The 18,379-nt window shown below is 36.5% G+C and overlaps 1 protein-coding gene across 4 annotated transcripts in view; it reads left to right on the top strand.

The window, feature by feature from the left end:
• Positions 1-18,379, top strand: part of TNKS (tankyrase) — a 196,608-nt gene that overhangs the window by 11,953 nt on the left and 166,276 nt on the right. For all 4 annotated transcript variants that reach the window (XM_074383914.1, XM_074383913.1, XM_074383912.1 and 1 more), the window contains exon 2: positions 13,192-13,416. In XM_074383914.1, the coding sequence (XP_074240015.1) occupies positions 13,192-13,416 (225 nt within the window). The remainder of the gene's footprint in view (positions 1-13,191; positions 13,417-18,379) is intronic.

The following is an 18,379-nucleotide window of genomic DNA, read 5'->3' as shown; positions in this document are numbered from 1 at the left end:
GTTTGAGAGTGACTGTAGACCTCCTCTGACAGTATGAAACTCAGCGTTAATGAAGTGTTTATGGAAAATCAAGCAAGCTGCATGCAATTTGTTTAACACTCACTGGGACAATACCATGGTGTATTTTCCCCCCTTGGTTTGTTTCTCAGGGATCTGGCTTGAGCCCTAAGGTTTTAGAGTAGTTCGGTAACAGCTTGAGACATGTGAGCAAGATTATGCGGATGGCATATATTTCCTGCCCTTAATAAAGCTTATAGTAAAAATGCAGTGTTTCTCAAGCTTTTAGGTCTCAGCACTCTTTTACACACTTAAAAAATAATCAAAATAACTTTGTTTATGTAGGATATATCTATGGAGACTTACCATACTAAAAATTTAAAACCAATATAATATTAGAAATTTTAAAAATAAAATGATAACCTCCATTATATGTAAATATATGTGTAAAAAACATTCTTAATGAAAAGAAGCTATTTTCTAAAGCAAATAATGAAAAGAGAGGCATTATTTTACACTTTGCAAGTCACTTTATGTCTGACTTAACAGAAGATAGCTAATTCTCATCTGCTTCTACCTGCCAATTGTGGTATATTGTTTGGGTTAAAATATATGAAGAAAATTCTACTTCAAACAGAAAATGTTGTTGAAAAAGGAAGGAATATTTTAATAGAACTGTCAGGTAATTTTGTGTTTTTATTTGTTTGATTCTACACCCAGACTTGTTAAGTAGTAGTTTTCTAAGGGTTCACTGCAATGTAGAATCTGAAGCCAAATCAGTAATTTTTTTATACTTCTCCCATTTCTGGATTCTAACACAGGAGAAGTATAAAAAATTTTGTTTCGATCATTTGGAAAATATTGATTCTCGAAGCTATGCAGTTATTCCAAATGTTGATGTGTATTACTTTGTCATAAAAATAATTGTTACTGTTACTCCCAATCTCACCAGACAAGTATTTTAGAGTTGGGAAACTGTTAAGTTTATATTGGCAGTTGCAAGTGTTAACAGAATTCTAATATTTCCTTGAAAGCTCAGATTTTATCATTGGGAGCAAATACCATTTGGTTTCCTAAAAGATTCTAATCATTCCTGTCATCACATCCTTGACAACATCAGCCATTACCATAGTTTCTTACTGTGGACATAGCTCCATAGCATGCACAGGTTATAAGTATATACAGAGGTGAATTTTTACAAAGTGAATACATCTGGGTAACTAGTGCCCTGCTCAAGAATCAGAACATTAGGCCGGGCGCGGTGGCTCACGCCTGTAATCCCAGCACTTTGGGAGGCCGAGGTGGGTGGATCACGAGGTAAAGAAATCGAGACCATCCTGGTCAACATGGTGAAACCCCGTCTCTACTAAAAATACAAAAATCAGCTGGGCATGGTGGCGCACGCCTGTAGTCCCAGCTACTAGGGAGGCTGAGGCAGGAGAATTGCTTGAACCCAGGAGGCGGAGGTTGCGGTGAGCCAAGATCGTGCCATTGCACTCCAGCCTGAGTAACAAGAGCGAAACTCCGTCTCAAAAAAAAAAAAAAAAAAAAAAATCAGAACATTATCTGCAATCCATAAGCTCCTATCCTATGTCTTTTGAGTCACCACCCATCCACCACCCATAAATTGGTTTTGTCTATTTTGAACTTGTGATAAATGATACTATATAGTCAGTACTATTTTGTAGGGAATTCATTTCTCTTAAATAGTTGTAGTTTGTTCATTTTTATTGTTTATAGAATTCTATTGTGTGAATATACTGCTACTTACCCATTCTACTGTTGAGTATTTGAGTAGTTTTTATCTATGTCCTATTATGAATAGTGCTCCTAGGAGCACTGTTATTATTATTTTTTTGTACATCTCTCTAAATGTTGTCATTTAAAACATTTTAGTTGTTTGATAAAACCAATACGTAGTTAATTTGCATTTCTTTGATTTCTGAGGTCACTGTTTTACTTAAAAGACAATTGACGTTTACTTCTTGGTATTATTTCTCCTATTTTTTTTTTCTTTTGCCTTTTGGTGTCTTTCTTATCTGTGCTTCATTAAAGTCATTGCAAGTATTTTCCTGGCTTGTTTTAAAATTTTATCCATAAACTTTTCAAATCTATTGCCTTAAAAAGCCTTTTTTTAGATCTATAAACTTTTTACATCTATTGCCTTAAAATTTTTTTTGTTTGTTTTTTTCTATTTCTTCTCCTATCCTGAGATCAAGCAACTGTGTGCCTAATTTTTTTATGGTTTCATTTTGACATTTTACACCTTAATCTATTTTAAATTTATTTTGCTATATATTGAGAGGTAAATATTTTAAAAATTGTTCTTTTCTGATCAGTTGCCAGTTTTCTTTTTCTTTTTTTTTTTTTTAACCGTTTATTGAATAATAAATACAGGCCAAGTGTGATGACTCACATGTAATCCCAGCACTTTGGGAGTCCAAGGTGGGAGGATCACTTGAGCCCAGGAGTTCAAGACCAGCCTAGGCAATAAAGCGAGATCCTTGTCTCTACAAAAAAACATGTAAAAAGCTAGCCAAATATTTTGCTGTACCCTTGTTGACTGTAATGGGGATAGCACCAGGTTCAAGAGGCCAAAAAAGAGGCCCTGAGCCAGCAAATGAAACAGTGTTGTCCTGAGGGCTAAAATATGGGGGAGAGATTCCAATGACAGTGGGCTGGGCAGAACCACCAGTCCATTGCTGTTGTGGTAGACAGGATTACCGCATAGCCCAGTAGCATCAAGATGGGTAGAATAACTAACTGCTTGCAAAAAGCATGGAGTTCATATTAGCATTTTCACTTAACAGCCTCGCCCAACAGCCTCCACCTGGGAACCTTTAACCCAAAACAAAGGGCCTCAATCCTTGGTTAGGCCCATGTTCCATTCCACAGGATGGGCTTGGGGCTCAGATATCCCTCATAGATAAGGAATAGATCTCCAGGTTGGCCACTCTCGGATTCCCTAGCTCAGAAATTGAAGCTAAATTTAACACAAGAAAACAGATACATATGTGACCACACAATCAGGTGCATCTGCCATACAGGGTTATTCTCAGGGTATGCTCAGGTCAAGTCATTGCTGTCAGATGCATCTACTTTATACCTAGAGTGGTGGCTTGCCTATAGTCTCAGCTACTAGGGAGGCTGAGGTGGGACGATCACTTAAGCATTGGAGGTCAAGGCTGCAGTGAGCTATGATCATGCTGCTACACTCCAGCCTGGGCAATAGAGCAAGATCCTGTCTATTAAATAAATAAATATCAACCATTAAAAATGGAGGCAGATATTCTTTTTTAAAAATTATTTTCGGGGACATTTGGCTGTTTTTTCATTTGATGTCTAGTTACTATGATTCATTCATTGTACTGTGTTTAACCTTTTCCTCCCTACTGTGGCCACAAGAGTAATCTCCAACAAATTCTGTGTTGAAATTAAGGAAGCTAGAACAAAAACTATCAGCAGAATTTCAAGAGTCCTTTTAGCTTTTTTTTTTTTTCCTCCTTTGGCTGCCATGATTGATGTATATATAGGTATCTATCTACATTTAGCAGTTTTCTTAACCTGTATCTGAGTTCACATAGCAGAAATTTGAATTATACTACTTTGGTAATGGTCTTAGTCTTCACACTGACATACGTGAAATAAAGGAATTGTAATTTGGATATACTGTGTTGATTTTGAGGGATGATCTGCTTCTCTTCATGATTTCTGTGGCAGAAAGTTAGTTGATTCCATGTTGTTGCCACTTTTAATTTCTATTTTCTTCTCTGTTTGAACCATTATGAACTTTTTTAGGTACTTGAATATAGTTTCTCGCCTCTTGATCTTTATATTTACTATGCCTTGCCCTCCTTGGAACATTTATCCGTATCCTTTTGTCTGGTAAATTGCTTATTCCTTAGATCTTAGCTTAAAATATCACTTTATTAGGGAAGTTTTCTATCTCAGACTTGGTTAAGTTTGCTTTATAACCCTGTGATTATTAGTCAGTGTTAATTCTTGAGAGAGGATGGGTTTCTACTGAGTTAATTCATTATATATAGACACATGCTCACATGCATACTACTGAATTCATTTTTTGTCATGAGTATTTTCAACCAGGATTTTTCTGTGTTCACCTTAGAGATTTTGTATATTTGAGATTATTTTAATTTCACTTTTACGTGGAAATAAAGTTAGCTATATATGAAATTAAGTATCAAAATGTCTTTTCTCATAGTTAAGCTTGACTTCAGTCAATTGATTCTTTGTTTTTTGTTTTTAGCTGATTCCTTTTCTTTCTGAAAGACTGTGTAGACTTTGTTACTGTTAGACTTCGCTACAAAGTGTCCATGACATTTGGCACTCCATGAATATATTAATCTGAACTTTTACTTCTTCCTTTAATTATTAAAAGTCTTGTCATTATTTCTACAATATTTCCTATATTTCCATCCTCTATCTGTCCTACCTTTTCTCTCATTCTCTTCTATTTCATGTCACAAGTCTTTCCCTATTACCCAGTTTTGGGACTATCACTGTAGCAGATACATTTTCTCCATGAAATACAGTAAAACAAAAAACTTTAAAGACCTGTACAAGAAAGCAGGTGGAATTAGAAAGTTATGTTGAGATGGGGCTGTTGCACTTTACCGCCCTCTGTAATTTTGAGGCTGCCTCATGCACATCAGCCAAGATACAGGTGTCATTCAGATTTTTAATTTAGCAAAATGGTGAGTTAACTGTGTTTAGTGGATCTTTAGAGATACTCCTAAGTATCTGGAACCACTAGTGTTAAACCCGTGAATGGCAAATCTGTTGGCTGGGAAAAACCTTTTTTTAAAAAAACTCGTATTTATTGCATAAATGTGTCACAGCTGAATTTTGTTTCATCAAAAGTAACATTTTTATTGTTAAGAGTTTTTGTTTTGGCCAGGCGCAGTGGCTTACGCCTGTAATCCTAGCACTTTGGGAGGCCGAGGCAGGTGGATCACAAGGTCAGGAGTTCAAGACCAGACTGGCCAACATGATGAAACCCCATTGGGTCAGAAGAGACAGATCCAAGATGGCTGATCACTAACAGCTCGGGACTGTAGCTCCCACTGAAAGCGCAAAGAATGAGAGGACGCCACACCTTCACATGCATTCTTGTTGCTCACGGACCAGGAGATTCCCAGCGGAGGAGCCCCACGGGTCGCCAGCACGACTCTTGTGACCGGCGTGGCGGTTTTGCCGGCGCCTTGGAGCGACGGTTCATGGTGCAGAGTCGGAAAAGCACCATTGATCTTAACGCCACTGATTTGGTCGGTGCAGTGGGTTGCTCAGATTTCGGCGCTGAGAATCAGTAAGTTGGACGTCCACTCAGAAACCTAATTACAAAGACGGTGAATTCAAAGACCACAGATGGATAAATTTATAACGAAGGGAGGAAAACGGCCAAAAAAGGCTGAGAATGCCCAAGATCAGAACGCCTCTCCCTCGGCGGGGATCACAGTTCCTCATCAGCAACGGAACAAGGCTTGATGGAGAACGAGTGTGTTCCAATTACAGAAGCAGGCTTCAAAATGTGGATAATGAGAAACTTCTGTGAATTAATAGAACTTGTTTTAACCCAATCTAAAGCAACTAAGAACTTTGAAAAAAGATTTGACGAAATGTTAAGAAGAATACACAATTTAGAGAGGAATATAAGTGAATTGATGGAGCTGAAAAACACAATAGGAGAACTTCGTGAAGTATGCACAAGTTTTAACAGCCGAATTGATCAAGCAGAAGAAAGGATATCAGAGGTCGAAGACCAACTCAATGAAATAAAACAAGAAGACAAGATTAGAGAAAAAAGGATAAAAAGGAACGAGCAAAGTCTCCAAGAAATATGGGACTATGTGAAAAGACCTAATCTACGCTTGATAGGTGTACCTGAATGTGACGAAGAGAATGAATCCAAGCTGGAAAATACGCTTCAGGACATTATTCAGGAAAATTTTCCCAGCCTAGTAAGGCAGGATAATATTCAACTCCAGGTAATACAGAGAACACCACAGAGATATTCCTCAAGAAGAGCAACCCCAAGGCACATAATCGTCAGATTCACCAGGGTTGAAATGAAGGAGAAAATACTAAGGGCAGCCAGAGAGAAAGGTCAGGTTACCCACAAAGGGAAGCCTATCAGACTTACAGCAGATCTCTCAGCAGAAACCCTACAAGCCAGAAGAGAGTGGGGGCCAATATTCAACATCCTTAAAGAAAAGAACTTTCAACCCAGAATTTCACATCCAGCCAAACTAAGCTTCACAAGTGAAGGAAAAATAAAGTTTTTTGTGAATAAGCAAGCACTCAGAGATTTCATCACCACCAGGCCTGCTTTACAAGAGCTTCTGAAAGAACCACTACACATATGAAAGGAACAAACAGTATCAGCCTTTCTAAAAAAATTATCAATAAGAGCATCAATATAACGAAGAATTTACATCAACTAATGGACAAAATAGCCAGCTAATGGCAGTATTAAACTCACACATATTATTATTAATTCTAAATTTAAATTGACTAAATCCCCCAATCCAAAGACAGGCAATTTGAATAAAAAACTAAAACCCATCAGTATGCTGCATCCAGATCCATCTCACATTCAAGGATACACAAAGACTCCAAACAAGGGATGGAGAAAGATTTACCAACCAAACAGAGAGCTAAAATAAATAAATAAAAAGCGGAAGTTACAATTAAGCAACAAAGATCAAAAGAAGCAAAGAAGGACATTATATAATGATAAAAGGATCAATGCAACAACAAGAAGAGCTTAAGATCCTAAATATATACGCACCCAATACAGGAATACGCAGACATACAAGACTTATAAAGAGACTTAGACTCCCACACAATAATAGTGGGAGACTTCAACATTAATATTAGACAGATCAATGAGACAGAAAATTAACAACGATATTCAGGACTTGAACTCAGATCTGGAACAAGTAAATGTAATTAACATTTATAGAACTCTCCACTTTAAATATACAAAATATACACTCTTACAAGTACCACATCATATCAACTTAGAAGTTTAAAAGAAATCTTGGTTGGCTCCTTGTTTGCTATTCTCTTCCCTCATTTTCTTTCATGTCTCCATTATTAAGGACAATTATAGGCATACCCATATTTAGACTGCATTCTAGCCCGGGCAATAAAGCAATACCCCCATCCTCTCTCCCTCTTCCTCTTTCTCTTTCTTCCTCTTCTTTAAAAAAAAAAAAAAAAAAAAAAAAAGAGTTCATTGACAAGTCAAATTCTTACTTTGCCAAAATTAGTTTAAAAAAAAGAAAGAAAGAAAGAAGAAACCCCATTCCTACTAAAAAATACAAAAAAATTAGCTGAGTGTGGTGGCTCATGCCCGTAATCCCAGCTACTTGGGAGGTTGAGGTAGAATAATTGCTTTAACCGGGACCTGGGAGGTGGAGTTTGCAGTGAGCCGAGATGGAGCCACTACACTCCAGCCTGGGCTACAGAGCAAGACTCCATTTCAAAAAAAAAAACCAAAAAACAGTTTTTGTTTTACTTTTTATTTTGGATAGAAGTGGATTGAAAATACTTAAGGAAAGAAATATGTATATTTATATTTTATATATATATAGCAAGCCATTCTGATATTTTAGATTCTGGTTTTTCCTAATGTTTTTAAAGTAATGATAAACACATCACATTTGTAACCAGGTGCCTTTTTATCTTTCCCAACTCAGCTTCTCTGATATCCTTTATGTCAGGGATTAAAAGAAAAACCTTAGACAAATTTAACAGTTTAATTGAGCAAAGAATGATGCATGAATCAAGCAGCCTTCAGCCACATGCTCAGATAACAATTATGGATAGAAAAGGGAAAGTGATGTACAGAAGACAAAAGTAAGGTACAGAAAGAGCTTGATTGATTACAGCTCACCCTTCACCTTATTTGAACACAGTTTGAATATTCAGCTGCCTTTGGCTGAATCTCTGTGATTGGTACAAAAGTAGGTTACGTTCAGTTTACATATGCAGTTAGGTTGCAGTTCACTATGTATGAAGAAACTTTTAGGCCTAACTTAAAATATGTAAGGAGGCAACTTGAGGCTAAAGTAAATTTAACACAAGAAAATAGATATATATGGGAGAGTTCCATGAGTTATTTTTCCTAGACAACCCCAAACTTAGTTTACAGTTACTTTATCTTTTGGGTATAATGGCATCTTTTTACACTTAAAAAGTATGGGGGATGTAATATATATTTTCTCATGAGTATATAAGTGTAGATTAAAAGATTAATAGTTCAAATGATGTACAGTGGTTGTAGTCTTGCTGACAGTCCAATTAGGGGGAAAATGATTTTTAAGATGTGATTTTGCTGCCATAGATAAAAACATCAGTTTAAAATACTCCAAACACTTTAGAGTTTTCTCTTTGATTAAATTTCAGGAGTCATAGTTGTCAGTTATAAGATTTAATATTGGCCATCCTTGTTCCTTGGGAGTTTTAAATTTAGGCAGGTTTAAAATGCTGAACATAAGTGAATGGGGAATAGATGCCAGTGACCTTACATTTGTTATTGAAATATTTTTGAAAGGCCTTACTCAACTCTTTAATATTAGAATAAGGAAAATTGTTAAGTATCTTGGGGTTAGTCTGTGTGTTACGAATTTGGGTTTCCTCACTGTCGGAATACCATATAGTATATTTTAAAATTGCTTTGAATATGTAATATAATGTCATTGTTTCTTATGAACTGTTTGGGGAAAGAATATGCTGAAATTTACAAATTATATTACTTGACTTAGTTGTTGGGGAAAAGCAGTTCATTGTGGTACAGTTCCTGTTGCTACCTGCTTTGTCTGACCTTTCCTCAACTGGCGCCCCCAGAAACAGAGTTGCTCAAGCTAGAAACCTGAGAGCCTGTCATCTTTGCTTTAAAACCTATCCCAGTTTCTCTCTTTTTTGACCCAGCTATACTTTCACTATTTTTTTCCCAAACAGTTATCAATTCTTGCCCAGAGTACTGCAGAATTTTTCTTGACTAGTCCTCTTATTTTGCTTCTGCTCTTCAGTTTTTCATATAGCTGACAGATGATCCTTTTAAGATTTAAACAGAATCAAGTAATTTTCCATATACATGGTTTCCCACATACTTACAATGAAATCCAATCTTCTTACCCAAGACTTACAAAGCTGGGACAAATACTGTTGGTTATCCACTCCAATTTTATTTTCTTCTAATTCTTCACTAACAGATCTTAGATTTTGTTCAAGGCAGTAGTGTGTTCAGCTATAAAAGACTTGATTTTTTAGCCTTTTTTGGTAGCTGGACAGAGGACACATTTTTGGTGAATTTAACTATAGATGAAAGTATCTGGAGATGCCATTTCTTCCTTAATGATAAAAAAGTCAAGAAAGAAAGCTTCCCCCGCCCACCCCCATCCAACCACCACCTTTACTCACTCTGCCTTCTTGTCAGAGAACCTAGATATGAGGCTTGGAGATACAGCACTCCTGTGACTGTGAGGTAACAAGCAAGTGGAGATTCTAAGAAAGTCAGAGTGGAAAGATTCTTAAGGAGCTTCTAATACCATTGATAAACTGCTGTATGTGCCTGGATTGACTTTGTCTTGACAAATTGTGTGAGACAAGTGAATCTCTCCATTTTCCTTATGCCTCTGCTAGTTAGACAATGTTGTTTGCAACTGAATGTCTTCCTGCCTGATATAAAGGCCCTATATGATCTATCTTTCTGACTTCATCTTACCATTCCTGCTGTTGACTGTGCTGTAGCTGCATTAGCTGTCAGACAAATTTGGCTGCCTAATCCAGACTTTGTACTGTGACTCAAAGGCTCAGAGTGATGGGCTCTACTGACCTCTCCTAATGTACCACTGCCCTCTCTATGTGGATAACAACAAATACTTTAAAATACTCAATAATCCTTGACAAATATCTGTAAAATCTTAATGGAGGAAAAACATGAAATAGAAGGATGTAGAGACCTGAATTGATGGTGATATATACCATATACGTGGATTTGAAGACTCAGTATTGTAAACTTGTCAGCTTGAAGAATTAATTACAATCAATGAGCTTTAAAAAAAATTCTAACACATTTCTTCGTGGAACTTAAAGATATTTATGTTGAATATCAAAAAGTCTTTAATAGTCAAGATAACTTTTTAAGAGGAACAAGATGGGTCAACTCTATTCTACTAGATATCTAGATGTATTTTAAAGTTATACTAACAAATAGACAAACTGACTAACTGAAAAGAAAAGATATGGAAAAAAATATGGAAAAAATAAAATAAAAAATTTTAACTCACACCATAGTTACAAGTTAGTTAAATATCTAAATATGAAAGAATTATAATCTAGAAGAAAATGTAGGAACAGTGTAGGAAATATTCATTAAATTTTATATATAAGGCATAAACCATGTCGGAAATGATTAATGCTCAGAGTATGTAAAGAAGGCCTACAAAATCATAAGAAAAGACAAATAGCCCAAAAGAAAATGGCCTAGACAATGAACTGACAAAAGGTGAAATGTGAATGCTTAGTAAACATAGGAACAGATGCTTATATCAAATTGCATGGATTTAACTGTGAGTATTTTAAAACTTCAGCTGACTTAAAAGCCTAAGGACATTTATTTTTCTGCTCCCTAGGAAGTGTAGAGGTAGGAAGTTCAAGAGTTGGTTTCAGTTCTGTGAACACAGTAAGGGTTTTATGCCAGCATTAAAAAAAAAAATTCTCTTGAATTTTCTAAATGTTGGGAAGAAGAGGGAGAGGGAAAAGGGCACTCTTCTTCCCACACCTTCTGTAGGAGGTGTAGAAGAGAGAAAAATATTTCCAGAAGCTTCTAGATTTTCCCATCTGTCATTATTGCCAGTCACTGGCACAGCAGAATGAAATTAGCTGATTGGCTTAATTAGGATTCTTTCCCTGGACTGGGGAAGGGATAACTTCCTCTTAGTATATTATTTCCTGCCCAATTCTTGAGCGAAATTTAGTCTGAGCAAAATTGAGTCTTTCTGTTGGCCAGTGTATTAGCCCATTCTCACACTGCTATGAAGAACTACCTGAGACTGGATAATTTATGAATAAAAGAGTTTTAATTGACTCATAGTTCCATAGGCTGTACAGGAAACATGAGTTGGAGGAAGACTCCAGATATTTGCAATAATGGCAGGAGGTGAAGGGGAAGCAAGCACGACTTACCATGGCAGGGCAGGAGAGAGAGCAGAAATGGGAAGGTGCTACAAACTTATAAACCTTCAGATGTTATGAGAATCCACTCATGTGACAGCACTTGGGGGATGCTAAACTATTAGAAACTACCCTGATGATCCAGTCACCTCTCACCAGGCCCCTCCTTCAACACGAGATTCCAGTTCAACATGAGATTTGGGTCGGGGCAGAGAGCCAAACTATATCAGTTAGAAGGAGGGATTATGGTTGTCAACCTTCCACTAATATAGATTGAGCCATATGATATTGACAATAATAATGTGAATATATGAAATATATTCTAATCACATAGATTATGAATACATAATATATAAATAATATGAAATGTATAAAAATATAAATATATAAATGCGAGTGTTTAAAAACATGTTGCAGAGTATATCATATACAATGTGTAACAAGCACTGGATTTATGTAATAGTGTCTCTGGGGAAGCAAAGAGGGGACTAGGATTTAGAGAGAGTTCAACTGTATTCATATATTTAATTTTCAACAGTAAAAAAGCAAATATCTGAACTGAAAAAAGTACATAACAATGCATTTTTTTTTACCTCTTTGTAAAGGTTATAAATGTGCACAGAATGGCCACAAGCATTTTGGTTGAAAACGAAAATTGATAGAGGGCAGTGTGGCAACATGTGACATTTTATTTATTTATCATTATTTTTTTGAGATGGAGTCTTGCTCCATCACCGGGCTGGAGTGCAGTGGCTCAATCTCAACTCACTGAAACCTCCGCCTCCTGGGTTCAAATGATTCTCCTGCCTCAGCCTCCTGAGTAGCTGGGACTATAGGTGCGCACCACCACACCCAGCTAACTTTTGTATTTTTCATAGAGATGGGGTTTCACCGAGTTGGCCAGGATAGTCTTGATCTCTTAACCTTGTAATCAGCCCACCTCAGCCTCCCAAAGTGCTGGGATTACAGGCGTGAGTTTGCCTCATCCTTAGACTACTTGAGACTCTTTATGACTTACCCCAATGCCCCATTTCTGTCTGAAAACTGTAATACTTCTTGTAAAGTTCTGGTTTTATATTCCCAGGTACTTGTATTCCCACTCATTTGCCATATTGTTTCCTCAAACTCAATACATTCAAGCTTGAATTGTTTCAATTCACCACCCATTTCATATAGTTTGGCCACCAGCCCCCAAAACAGATATTTTGGTATCATCTTTAGTAGTTCTTTTCAAAAATCCCTTTGATCAAACGTTCACCATGTATTTCTGGTATCCATACATTCATCCCTAATTTCCCTAATATAATGTTGTATGTTGTGATTTGTCTTGGATTCGGTTATCAGCAGTATTTATTTATTTGTATTTTATTTTATTGAGATGGAGTCTCACTCTGTTGCTCAGGCTTGTTCCTGAGCCTCCTGAATAGTTGGGATTACAGGTAACTGCCACCATTCCTGGCTAATTTTTGTATTTTTAGTAGAGACGGGTTTTTCCATGTTGGCCAGGCTGGTCGTGAACTCCTGACTCAGGTCATCCGCCCACCTCAGCCTCCCACAGTGCTGGGATTACAGGTGTGAGCCACTGCCCCCAGCCTATCAGCAGTATTTAAATAACTTTTGTTTCTGTAAATATGGAAATGAATTTCTACATAGAGTTTGTCTTGTGAAGCATGAGGGGAAAGTGAATGCCTGGACAAGTCTTGTCATATTTATTCTGTGTTTCTAGCACTGTGGCAAAGCCCATATTAAGTGTTTAAAAATGTTTTTTGAATGAACAGCCCAGAGACTAAAGGAAGAGCTTCCTTAGTTCTAAATTGTGTGAAATGAGTTAGTTTGAGTGAAGCTAATATTTCTTTTGTTTTGTTTTACTCCATTTACTATAGATTGCAATACTTGAGTTGCTCATACTTGTTGATATTGTTACAGATATTCTAATGGTTCTTTTTACAAAATCAAATATATATACATGACATTTTTCCCCTTTCCTTTTAGGTTTTGGAAGGAAGGATGTTGTAGAACACTTACTACAGATGGGTGCTAATGTCCATGCTCGTGATGATGGAGGTCTCATCCCACTTCATAACGCCTGTTCTTTTGGCCATGCTGAGGTTGTAAGTCTGTTATTGTGCCAAGGAGCTGATCCAAATGCCAGGGATAACTGGAACTATACGCCTCTGCATGAAGCTGCTATTAAAGGGAAAATTGATGTGTGCATTGGTAAGTATCATTAGGTTTATTCTTATGGTTTTTGTGTGTGTGTGTGTGTGGTATAAATAGTGTTCCCTCAGAATAGGCAAGGGTTTATTGTTTCTTTTAGAAGCAGTTTTTTTCAAAGGTAAGTAGAGAGATGGTAATCTAAAGTTACCTAGGGGAAGATTCACAACATTAACTTTGCAAATACAGTCAAATGCCAACTGGCATGGAACCCAGTTTTGATGGATTACTGTTGTCGAATTTAGTTAATTTACAGTCTCTTTAGAAGACTGGACATATTCTATCCTGCCATCAACGAGAGCCATTATAAAGTACAAATTCTACGGAGTTGGATGACGTTAGAACACTTGAGTTTGATTCAAGGAAAGTCATCTAGTACAGTAGTCCCTCCTTATACAGGGTTTTGAGTGAGTGTTTTGAATACAGTCATGTTTTCAAATTTTTCAACATGAGCCATAGTCTAGAGAAAAAGCAATTTCAAACAAATTGGACTTTTCATTTTAGTTATCTAGATGATATGAAGCTGTATTCAATCAGCATTTTGTTCTCTAATATGATGTGTGTGTATGTGTGTGTGTGTGCATGTGTGTGTGTGTGTATATATATATTGGAACTTTGCTTTGCTGTGTACAATTTTTTTATTTTGAAATCTAAGGTAAGCTTCCAGAGGATAAGTATAATTTCTTGAGTATATCATCTGTTTCTTGATACTTGAGATGGTGGATGTTTGTACAGCCATGACAGGTTGATTTACGTAACTGTCTTCCTAGATGTCATCCATTTCATCATAATCAGCTTTTTAATGATGCAATTAAAATATATATGTCATTCTGAAAGATATAGTGGTGTTGCTTAATAATGATTAATTTTATTCCCTCATAACCATCTATTCCAGCTTCTAATATGTTTTTTTAATATTCCTCAAGTTATTGCAGTGCCTGGCATCTATTTTTTTAAAAATCACATTCTCTATCATTATCCTTTGTTTCTTCAGCATCCACTAACATGACCTTCGAATATCCTGTCCTTTCAGTTTCTTGACATCTTCCAGTTTCAATTGACTCTCCCGTTTCCTCCTGAGTCTCTCACTAACATAACCACATCCTGGACTAAGTCATTACATAAGACTACCTTGAGAAGCTTCAACTTTTAATATCCTCTCTCTGACCACAAAGCCTCTTATGTTACTTGCTTTTTTAAGTGATAACTATTATTGAACTTGAAATGTATTTCCTACCTAGTCTTCTAGACTTTCACCGTCCCTGTTGTCACTCCTTCTTGCCTCACCTTGTTGTCTTAGCCATTGGATTTTTCTGTCATTAGTCAGAATTTTATACTTTTCTCACTTTCTTAAAATATTATCCTTTCCAGGCTTCAGTGTTGCTTTCCTGCCTCTACCTCTGAAGTTTTCATTTTATCAGTCCTTTGAATATTTTACTGAAATTAGTATTTCTCTCCTTCTCCTCTTAATCCCTCTTTCAGAAGTCTATAATGCAAATGCTCTTTTTATCTAGGTTCTGTTGAAATAAAGGACTAGATATAGGTCTTGAATTTTTAATGAATGGATCCCTGCAGCACTCTACTTCCTCAGTTCTCAGTAGGCTTTAGCACATATTGTCTTGTTCTGATTAGGTTCTTGTGCTTTGTAAAAGTTGGGGGAAGGGGTAGGGCACCTTTGAAACTATATTCAAAATATAAATGAGGATATAGTTGCTATTAAAGTATATATCATAGTTAATATGGGAGTCAAAATTGGTTATAAACCCCTGGTATACTTAATTAGCTTTCAGAAACCTCTTAGGAGATTTATTCTCAGGTTCACCAAAACCTCTAATAGCTTATATATCTTACTGTCTGGATTTGAATATGGTTAAGGAATTCTGAGGTTTTTCTCTGTAAGGTAGAGTTCTTCTTTGGGACAGCTGGATAAAAAAATTGGAAGCCTTGTTTTCTTGTTTGTTTGTTTGTTTTTTCTTTTGCTGGAATCTAATAGTTTTTGAGAGATTAGTATACAAAATTGATTTTTAAAAGCTTTTTGCCTAGATGATGAAATAAATACTGGCCTGATTTTTATAAAGATTAATTATATCTCTATATGTAGGCTAGAATAGCAAATACATTTTATAGTAATCTAGAGCCCAGCCAAACCACATTACCACCAGCTTAAAGGAGATATCAGGTCAGGTTGCTGTAGAGCATGTGCTCTGGGCTTATGCACTAACCCCACCAGTTTCCAGATGGGTGAGGCCATGGGCCACTTTGTTGATTTCTGTCTTTTATTATATGTAAAATAGGACTTCTGTTCTTCACAGTGTTCCTGAGACGATAAGCTAATACATATAAAGTATTTAGAAGAGTACCAGGTATAGTGCACATTCAGTGAATGTTAATTGCCATCATATTACTATTATTATTGTCAGTGCTAAAATCTCAGCCTGAATTATGCTACTGTGTTGTGTAGAATTCTCATTTCTCCTGTTTGTCCTTTATTGACATTTTTTTAAAATATCCGTTTAGAAATCTTGAACCCATGTGTTTCTTTTGTAGTGTACTTAACTACCATCAAAAAGAAGAAAATTCAAACAGATTATTTTAAAAATGAACTATAAATGCATGTATAGTTAAACCAACTACTTAAGACAGAGATCTTGGAAATGTTGATCACAATTGTTATACTGCAATGTTAAATTGAATTTATTTCAGAAATCAACATTATTTTCTGCCTTTAGAAATTTTTCGTCTCTGCTTCTCTCTACCCCTTGAATGTAGTCTCCAAAAACACTAAAATAAATTCCTTTTCTGAATATATGCTTTCTCTCTCTCTCTCTCTCAGAGAGAGAGAGAGAGACAGAGTCTCTCTCCGTCATCAGGTTGGAGTGCAGTGGTGTGGTCGTGGCACACTGTAGCCTCTGCCTCCCAGGTTGAAGCGATTCTCCTGCCTCAGCCTCCTAAGTGGGACTACAGGTGCGCACCACCACACCTAGTTAATTTTTGTATTTTTAGTAGAGATGGGGTTTTACCATGTTGGCCAGGATGGTCTCGATCTCTTGATCTTGTGATCCTCCTGCCTTGGCCTCCCAAAGTGCTGGGATTACAGGCGTGAGCCATTGCACTTAGCCTATATGATTTCTTTGAGACTGTTAGTCCTTGAGAACTTCATTTTAAAAGCAAATTATGAGCATACCTTTCATAGAGTCTGTATAAGATCTGGGAGTCACAATGGACATTTGTGATTTTTTTCGTTTTTTTCTTTTTGGCTAACTAGTATCCAATTCTTTTTCTGATTTTGGAGATTTTAAACCTTATCCTTTAAAAGGATAAGGATTTGGGCACTTCTTACTGAGGGGAATACAGAAACTGGTAGCATCAGATCTTCCTTCCTTCTACTTCTTGGCAGTCAGGGATAGCCTTGGTTTGTCCAATCACACGCCTTCATTCTATAATGTAGAATTTTGAATACAGAGTCGTAGCAATAGTAAGGAATCATTTATAGCAGCAGGTTTTTGCTTCAGTGTGGGCAGTGGCTTGGTGATAATGTTTCCTACTAAAAGACAGTTGTGCTTCCTACTCCTTGCCCTATAACTTTTTATGTGTTTTCTAAGGTTGGTCCTCTCTCCTGTCATTTCAGTCTAAGACTGACATTGGTTTCTGTTACTTGCAAATGAGTATAATTGATAACAGAGATCTTGAGAAGGTTGCTAAATGGAAGTTGCAGAATGGGGCTTCTAAACTGATACATCTCTGAAATCTTTATTTAAGTCTCACTGCTCTTACACAGTTTACATGTATACCACACTCCCATCTCTCTTTATTCCCTACAGTTCTCAAGGGTGAAGGAGACAGAGTATGTTCCTTTTGGAGGTCTCTTCCAGGTACCTCTCAGTAGGGAGGAGACAGCTTGCTGGCTTCCGCAGCAAATCATTCTAAAGATAACAGAGCTGTATGGTGTTCTGACACATGTGAGATTCTCACTGTGGAATACCTCAACATCTAGACATGAAACCCAGCAAGCCAAGTGAAAAATAACAGCCTATTTCAGCCAGAAGGGATGATTAAAACAACAATCAGAATACATATCCAGGACTGCTGAAGGAGTCAGATAAATAAAATATATATCTCCCTCAGGGAAATTAAAGTATAAAGTGGGGAAGAGATATCCTGGGGCCAAAAATTAAAACAAAAACACACACACAAAAATCCATTACTTAATTTTTTTTCAGAGGAAACAATTCAGTAGATGAATTAAAGACCATGTTAGTAGCCTAGAAGCTTACATGTGTGTTATACAGAGAAAAATGTTAAAACATAGAAATCATGAAAAAAAGGTTAAAAAAATTGAGGAATATCAATGTTATTTTAAACCTTACATGTGATAGGAGTTTCAGAGGCAGGGAAAAAAGGTCTGATAGAAGAGATCAGTAATAATTAAACAATTGATAAGTAAGGCAAACCTATCTTGAGACTGAAAAGGCTCAAGGAGTTCCATATGGGATTGATGAGAAAAGATAAACTGAGTAAGATATGTGTTGCACTTTTCCAGAAAGAAGGAATAAGTTGCCTGTACAGGGAAAAAAAGTTAGGCAAAGGACTTTTCATTTACAACATTGAAAGCTTGAAGACAATGAAATACCTTCTAAAGACTGCTGGAAGAAAAGATTTAAGTTGTAATTTCCTTGATAAAGAGCAGTTCTGCAGCCTTTTGGGAGTAAGAAAGGCTGAATCAAGCAAGTGATATTGTATTAGAGAAAAAAAGCTTCTGCAACTTTCTTTCTTTCTCTATACTTTCAAACAGTTCTTGGTTTCATTAGTCTCATATGCAGAGACTGAGAGGATCCTCCTGAGTATCTTTCTTGGGAGCCCAAAATTCAAACTGGTATTTAAAATCTTAACAATTAGGAATTAAAAAAAATAATTCTGTTTTCTAGGCTGAATGGGATCATGTAATAGTGGTTAGAGTCAAAGAGAC

The sequence above is a fragment of the Saimiri boliviensis genome, chromosome 13 (assembly GCF_048565385.1).
Source record: "Saimiri boliviensis isolate mSaiBol1 chromosome 13, mSaiBol1.pri, whole genome shotgun sequence".
Lineage (NCBI taxonomy): Eukaryota > Metazoa > Chordata > Mammalia > Primates > Cebidae > Saimiri > Saimiri boliviensis.
This window is presented reverse-complemented; position numbering and strand designations above follow the sequence as displayed.